The sequence below is a fragment of the Rattus rattus genome, chromosome 15 (genome assembly GCF_011064425.1).
Source record: "Rattus rattus isolate New Zealand chromosome 15, Rrattus_CSIRO_v1, whole genome shotgun sequence".
In the NCBI taxonomy this organism is placed as follows: Eukaryota; Metazoa; Chordata; class Mammalia; order Rodentia; family Muridae; genus Rattus; species Rattus rattus.
In genome coordinates, this window is record NC_046168.1 from 11,414,740 (window position 1) to 11,423,300 (window position 8,561).

Below are 8,561 nucleotides of genomic sequence, written 5' to 3' on the forward strand. Positions count from 1 at the left end.
CCATTGTACATGTGGGAGCGAGAAGCCAGCCCAGAGGAGCCAGTTCTCTCGTCCCACCATGCAAGACTGATGCAGACATGGGTTTGGAGGCAAATGTCCTTATCTGCTGAGCCATCTCACCTGCCCTTTATCCAATAAATATTTCTAAAAAAATGTGATAGGGCAACTTGTAAACGTCATTTAGAGTATCAAGATCTAGTGTAAATATTATTACTCGAAATTATACTGCCAAATTGCCAAAGTGATTTATAGAAAGGATTAAAAATGACCTTGGACATTGGGATCTCTGTAATTCCATAAAGAATCAGGAGAGAATGTTCCAAATAAAACAAAGTATCTGATTTCTGAGCAGCTCTAACAGCCACTGAAAGAAAATGCAAAGAGGGACACCTCATCAAGAGCGACAGTAACGAGCACACACTTCCTCAGAGGCTCCCTATGAAGAAGGCACAAGCTAACCCTGCACTCGGGGGCGTGGCACAGCCACAGTCACTCCCTATGAAGAAGGCACAAGCTAACCCTGCACACGGGGGGGCGTGGCACAGCCAGTCACTTGCTGACAACCAAAAACCTCTTAGAAACTGGATGCTTACTACACTTAAAATTCCTCTTTATTTTGGTTTTTATTTTAATTTGTGATTAAAACAATGTTTTAATAAACTTCACAAAAATTTAGTATCAAAGAAGGCACAGTGGAAGGAGAAATATAGGGAAGTGTGTCCAAACTTTGGACTACTACTTTAAGGGATCCTTGCCTTTTTGTACCAGCAGGTTTACTTAAAAATCACTAAAAATAGCTTCATGAAAAATCTATTTCATTGTGCTGTTGTAACAGCAACATAATATCTGGGCATTGGCATCCAGGAAAAACCAGATTCTGAGACCTTAACAGCACCAGTCTTCATAGGAACTACTTCTCTTACGTGAACCAAGAGAAAACAAAGGATACTAATTCAATGAGGACTAATAACAAACACACTAACTGTTCAATGGATCACAGAGAGGGAATAGTAACTTAAAACACAAACAGGTAACTCAATAGACCCAGTTTAGGATGGAGCCATGATACCCTAAGGAAGGTGGTAGGTAAAGTAACAGTTGGAAATCCCACACACTCACACACTGCAAAGGAGCATCAGGTAAACGGCACTGAGTCACATCCTTGAAAAAGAATGAATATTTTCCCTCAGATTACAGGATCTTCAATCTTACAACCATAATTTTCTCTAAAGATGAAGATATTACCCAGGAATGACTCAAGTGTGAATGTGTATCCAAAACACTTCAGAGAAAACCACATCATAACACATCACCAAGCTTGGAGAACTACAATGGGGAATGTGTTGGCCAAGACGAGCATATGTAATGCATTGAAAGTGCTCACAGTCTAGGTAAAATTGCTTACTCAGACCCTTTTCCATACATACTAAATATTCTCAGTGCTTTAATGTGTACATGTGAAAACTTATATAGAACTTATGGTTTTTATAAGATTTTTAGCTACATACATAAGTACATATAATATCCCAAGTAAAGAAATAAAGTCTTACCTTCTGAATAAATGTGCCAAATAATAAGAATGCTGTCAGTATCCACTGAGATTACATGATCCCCAAAAGGTTGCAATAGATGGATTTCTGCTTTATGGCCCTTAAAAGTATGTACTATCTATAAATGCCAAAGTGTAAAAGAGGTCCATGTTACTTAGTCTGTCACGTAATTCTATCACATTATCCAGAAAGCATGTTAACAATTAAAATACTCATGTTAGGAAGTGTACTCCAACTCCTGACTGAAATTAAAATCCTGAAATACTAAGGATATTAGGCCGCTCCATGATAAGGAAGGAAAGAATGGAGTAGGAAGACATCAGAAATGCGAGCTAGAGCTCTCCATTGCAGTTAGAAAAGTGGCCTGTGTACTGCATACACTGTATACTCTTCCCCAGTGCTACTGGAGCAGCACAGCATACCCTAGAGAAACGGTGTAATACAGAAGGCTGGCCTCCACAGATTCCTCCATTAGTGACTTCCAGCTGATATGGGGAGAATAGGGTAAACTATTTTTTGCCTTATACTTTTCTGCTTTGACAAAGAAGCTCTTTACAGTAGCTGTCCTTCCACAGCTAAATTCTTTACTCTTCCTAGTGGGGGCTTTAGTCCCCACTTGGGTCTAATAAATCTAGTTTTTGTCTTGGTCCTTTGCCTCAAGACGTAGTCAGCTTCCCCACAGCACTGTCCCCTGACCCCTGCGCGTACAGTGGCTGCAGTCACTTTATTACATTGTCTTCATCACCTGTAGACACACTCGCTCTCTCACATGAAACCCATCTTCTCTTCCACTAGAACTGCCATAAGAGGGGAACTAAAGAAAGTGAAGTAGTTGGTGATACAAACCTCTTTATTACGGGCAAATGCAGAGAAAACGTTCCCATATGCAGCAAAGACTAGCCTCCCATCGGCTGCCATGCAACAGATGTCCTGTGGAACAGAGTTACCTAGGGAAAAACAAAAGGTAAATGTGGGCTGTTAAGACTGTGAAATGACTAGAAATCTTAAATATACATAAAATACTTTTATGACTATAATTCAAAGCTATATATTTAAACAAAAATGAGAATCAGTATAAAATTTGACTTCAATATCATAAATATGTATCTTGTGCAGATATAACAGAATTCAAAAGAAAGAAAAGGCTTTGTGAGAAGTTAGGGAAAAAATTAGCACCTAATATATAAATTGGCATTTGTACATCTAAGTAGGTATCACTGTGAACAATATAAAGTTTATTACTACAAAAAAATTTAAAAGTAAATTGTAACTTGGACTAACCCTGAGAGACTCCATACAGTATTCTATATGCTGGCCCCTACGATAATTACTTACATTACTGTTTCTACTCAAGTCTTTCCCAAAGTAAATATGCCTCTTACCTCTCTCTAGCCCTTCCACATGATACCACTTCCTAAGTCCTCTTTCACATCCGTGATCACACTGCCCTTTCTTTCTCATTCCTCTCAGGACTAAAGAGCTTAGTAAATAGAGGACTGATTGCCGTAGGTACTTTTTATCTCCAGTGTATGCTCCAATTTGGAATTTACATTTCACAACAGTATTTCTGTAGAACTAACTACCAATTCACTTTCTTACTCAACTTAGTTTTACTCTTCTGTTTATTTACTTAAACAAAAAACAAAGCACACAGGGTTTTTCAGACATATACAATGAGTTCTTTACGTCTCGTACCTCACAAGGATTGCTGTGCACATAAAGCCAGTCTCTGAGCTGCCAAGCCCACAAGTCTATTAAACCGCTCTCAGAAAAGTAAATGCACTTCTCACGGAGAACAACAATCTAAATTGAGACTTTTTTTAATAGCAGAAGGAACAAACACAGGAGCTGGTCCTTCTACAACTAAACTCCTTTCTCCTCCAGGTCTCCCATCCCCACCAGTATCCAACAACACTACTCTTTGCCTTGGTCCTTTGGCCCAAGGGGTGGTCAGTTTCCCCACAGCTCATACCGGTGCTAAAAGAAACATTCTGAAGGATAAAGGGACAATCAGTCTCTCGGTGCACATTAATTTTAAGTGCTCTAACACAGCACTGAGAAGTCAGCACACTTCATTCACTGTTATTCCTGACAAAGTGTCTGAGTCCAGAATACTCAAAGTGAAAATTATTAAAAATAACTGAACTTGTCATAAGCAATGAAAATGAATTTGAGTTGAATAATATCTGCTTAGTGTGTGCAAGGCCCAAAGGGTTTAATTCCCAGAACAGAAAAAAAGAATGAGCCATTTAAAAAGTCCTGTAGATCATAAAAACAAGTTCTGATGACTGCACCTGAGGGACACGACAGCAGACAGTAACGCATGCCCTGTCCTGCCCTTATCATTATCATTAAGGACAAAATGAAACTACCAAATAGAGCAACAAGGACAAATTCACAAGAAAGAACACTTACTTACTGCAACCAGACTGAGTTTCTGAACCTGTTTTTACAAAAGAAAAAGAAGAATTAAATGCATTTTCATTAGCAAAAACAATTACAATATCTAAGACCCCCAAATTGAGTCATTACCTCCTACATAAATTTGCTACACTATCCTTTCCGAAGGGAGGTACTCACTGACTCTAACTCTTTATTATTTACAATGCTTGTCAAATCAGCCATAAGTAATAAATGTACCTGGGTGGACTCCAATATTGTGTGGGCATTTGATGATATGAAAATATTTTGATTTTCCTCCAACTTTTATAAAAACATGAAAACCATTCGTGATTCCTGGAGCATACAAAAACAGTGGGTATGACTAGTTTGCATCTTGGTATGTGGGTGGTAATCCAGCTGTGTGACATTAACTACTGTGTGGCCTAGAATTCGCCCTTCTGAGAAAAATGGGGGTTGGGTACTAGAATTTATATGCGTATTATAGGGTCATTCAAAGAGATTTTGAATAAACATGTAAAACAGAATGGGGCCAACTATACAGTAAATGTTCAATAAATATTAGCTATCCAAAATATATCCTACCCAAAATTCTGTCTTAAGTTTCTTGTATAATAAGCTAATCTGTGGGAGGTCTGAGGGCAGAGTAAAGGCTGGAAAAGAGAGAAATGGTGGACCAAGTTAGCCTACAGATGTCCTGAGCAGATCAGTGACGTCAACACAACAGGTTCATATTTTACCTCTTAAGCTATCTCCAGTTTCAGACAATGCACTGATTGGTTTGACCAGCATAGGGTCTGCCAACATGTCATACTGTTGTGGTAAAAGTTTTTTTTTTTTTTTTTTTTTTTTTAAATCAGTAAACTTCAATACACAGACAAGCGGAAGGGTGTGTTACTTTTCTAACTACAGGATGTGTCTGGAAGCAGAGCAGGGGTAAATGTGTTTACGGGTAACAGAGTAGCAAGAGAGCCCTTGACTCCAGACAATTTCAGGAACTTTTAACTGAGAAAAAGAAAGGTTTACACTTCAGCTAGAAAACTTCAACAAAAAGACCAAAGGTTGCAAGCAAGGAGGAAGCATCAAGACCTGCTTCTACAGGCTGAAGAAGCTCATAACCCACTCTTCTCCACGGTACTAAACCGGCTACGAAACCCAACTGCTCTTCAGTCACACCTGCCTCCCAGCCTCTACCCGTCCCTTAACAATTTCAAGGGCTAACAGGCTATTAAAAGTTACACACCATCTTTAAGAGGAAAGACCTTGGCAAGTAACTTAATTCTTCTAAGACTCAAGGTTGCTACCAGATAGTGAAATCAACCCTGAGTGTCTACGGTTTCATTTAAGACTGGTGCTATAATGCTCAAACACGAAGGGAAATTGAATAGCTATTAATATGAAAGGGGCCCCTCAATCTTTATCTCATCGTCTCACTTCTTTTACTGTTTTAGTCTGAATCTCCAACCATTTTTTTTTTTTTTTTGGTGGCCAATTATATAGTAGTAATGTCTAAGAAGTCGTCTTCTTGTGGAAAAATTATGACCGAGGGATAGGGTCTTGCTTTAATTGTTCATGCCTAAGGGTTTGTAAACGGATATACTGTCCCCAAACTGGCATGTTCTCCTGTAGTTTTTTTCCTGGGCCAGAAGATTCCTCCGAAACCCGCCCCCAGGTTAACTGCAAGCGCACAAGGATGCTATGAGGATAGCACAACAGGGAAGTATTACGTAAGACAGGGCGGCAAAAAGGGAAACCCTAGGTAGGTGGGGGGCGAACGTGGGACTACACCGGGGCAGTTCTGGTTCCTGGGAAGCGGGTGGAGGAAATCACTCACGTCATATGTGTGGAAGCTCTTGCCTACGCAAGTCGTCACGTAGAAGCGGCGCTTGAGCGCGTTGTACCGCACCACGTGTGGAATGTCGTTGCTGAACAACCCCAAGGCCCGGAACCCCGCGAAAAGCACGCTGGCCGTGCGGCCTTCCACAGCGCTCTCCATCTCCGCCGTAGACCGGGCTCCGCTCAGCTCGCGGCCGGCTGGAAAGTGCTCACCAGGCGCTCCAGCAAGCCTCGTGAGAAGCCTATGCCGGAGCAAATTGAGGAGTGCTTCCGGGATCCGGTGCAGTGTAACATAAAATTAGCTCCCCTCGGAGCCCGCGACCAAGTGGAACTTTGGTTCCGCAAGTGGTTTGTTTCTTAGTGAGATTCTCGGTTTCCTCTTGTTTGAGGGGGAACCTCTTTCAGGCGGGTCGTTGGAGTAGCAGTTGTGATCGAAGTAAAATACACAACAGCGTGGAAATGACTTTAATGACTTAAGTGGAAGAGACAAAAACTGGAATTATAAAGGGAGTAAAACCAAGACATCACAGGATATTCGTTAGGAAATTGTTAAAAAGTTAATGTCGGGCGTGGTAGTGAACGCCTTTAATCTCCAGGGAGGCATAGGCAGGCAGATCTCCAAGCTGCCTGGTCTACAATAGTTCCAAGACAGCCAAGGCTACATGCCCAGACCCCGTCTATAAACAAACAAGTAAACAAATAATGGACATTAACTTTAATTGCTAGTAATATCGTGTTTTTCAAATTCTTTATGGGTTGGGCATGTACACTGACGTATGTACACACGAATGATGTAGCAGCTGTGGTAACTCATTCCTGTAAGCAGCAGCAGGTAGGAGGAGGAACCTGGTGTGTTGAAGGCCAGCCTGGGCTGTAGAGTAGGTTCTACACCAGCTTGAACTAAATAGGCCTGGAAAAGCAATATGATGTGTAAGAATTTATTGCAGGGTAACTGGGAATGGAACTGTTTAGATGAAATAAGATCGATAATTGTCAAAGTTATAAAATAATGTAAGAATCCATCATATTAACCTTTGTGGTTAATCATAGCACTCAGGAGGCAAGGGCAGGCAAATAAATCTCTTATGTGTTAGGCCAGCCAGGGCCACATAATGTGAAGTGTCTGTTTGTCTGTGTGGTCTCTCTCTCCAGTTCTTTGTCTTTACCCTCACTCCTTGCCCCCATTATCTATATATCCATATGTGCCTTGGTATAAGACTGAAATTTTCCAAAAAAAAAATATTTTTTCTGGTAGGGCCAGATGACTCAGCATGTAGAAACCTTTGAGGGCAAGCCTGAATTTGATCCCTAGAATGCACATGGTGGAATAAGAGAACCCACCCCAGAAAACTGTGTTCTAACCACCACCCCACACACTGACATATGTGCCTGCACCCAAATATATATATAACACTTAAACTTTAAACTAGTTAAAAAACATTTTCTGGGGCCAGAGAGATGGCTCACTTGATAAAAATGCCTGCTTGCAAGCAGGAATGCCTGAATTCAGGTGTTCAAAACCCATGGAAATCCAAGGATGACTGCATTTCCATGTTGCTCCAGCACCGAGGTTGGTGGAGGGAACACGGGGATGCCTCAAGTTCATTGACCAGCCAGCCTCGCTGGATTCATGAGCTTGAGATTCAGTAAGAGACCTCGTCTCAAAAATAGAGTGGACAGCAATGGAAGAAAGACTTGAAAGACTTGACCTTGAGTCTTCACACTTATTCCCATTCCCTCTCAATCCTGTACTAACAAAAATACACCACACACACACAGACAGACAGACAGACAGACAGACACACACACACACACACACTGTCAACACTACCGCACTTATAAAGGCCAATATTATTCTATTTTTTACTGAGTTTGTTTACACTGTAAAGATTAGAATACAGATGGCATATAGATGACTTTTTAAATGTTTGTGTTATTAGCAAATTGAGGTGCCCCCCTCAAGGTTCTTAGTTTATTCAACCAAAGAAATTAAGAATGGATTCAGAAGAAAGCTTGAGGACAATTGTAACAGAATTTATAAAGAAAAGAAGGCAGGCAAAGCTGTAATTGCTGGAGCTGCTCTGAGGGAGATGATGGATAAGAGAGAGTCGTGCATTTATAAGCAGACACAGAGCAAGAGTAAGGGCTTCTGAGAGAGCATGGGGAAGCAGTGTCTGGGAAGGCATGCCTAACTAAGCATTGGGGAGTATCTGGAAAGGACAGATAAAAACAAAGGAGAGTTATATTTTTCTGAGTAACTCATTAGAGTTGCAGCTCAGGCCCCATAAATGACTGCAGAGAGGGCAGGCATTCTATCAAGGAAAAGCATAACACCTCATTAAGGTAATAATTAGCCCTCCCATCTCTTTGGCTGAACTTTTTGTGAGTCAGCCTTCCTACAGGGTGGTCTCTTGGTCAGATGATAGACAGACCAAGATGAATTAACACCGATGTTTTTCAAAGCTTAGAATGTTAGATCTCCACCCAAGGCCAGAGGTAGATGTGGAAGAAATAGCTTCCCCTAATGGGTCCCCCACATAATTCTGATCAGGGCTGGTGTAAGATTACCCCTCTTGCCTCCACAAGGAAACCTACAGAACCAGCTAACTGTGGCCCATAGGGGCTCACAGAGACTGAACCACCTGCACAGGACTGACCTAGGCCCTCCACACATGTAATAGTTGTGTAGCTTGGTCGTCTTGTGGGACTCCTAACAGTGGGAGCAAGGGCTGTCTCTGACTCTGTTCCCTGCTTTTGGGACCCTTTCCTCCTACT

At 41.3% G+C, this 8,561-nt stretch overlaps 1 protein-coding gene across 1 annotated transcript in view; it reads right to left on the minus strand.

Annotated features, from left to right (window-relative positions):
- The window catches only part of Wdr36 (WD repeat domain 36), a 28,070-nt gene extending 21,470 nt beyond the window's left edge, over window positions 1-6,600 (minus strand). Inside the window, exons 1-5 of the mRNA XM_032886142.1 lie at window positions 6,561-6,600; window positions 5,785-6,053; window positions 3,966-3,993; window positions 2,397-2,497; window positions 1,551-1,668 (exon numbers count right to left, since the gene is read on the minus strand). Coding sequence (XP_032742033.1) covers window positions 1,551-1,668; window positions 2,397-2,497; window positions 3,966-3,993; window positions 5,785-6,053; window positions 6,561-6,600 — 556 coding nt within the window. The remainder of the gene's footprint in view (window positions 1-1,550; window positions 1,669-2,396; window positions 2,498-3,965; window positions 3,994-5,784; window positions 6,054-6,560) is intronic.
- Window positions 6,601-8,561: the final 1,961 nt, after the last annotated feature.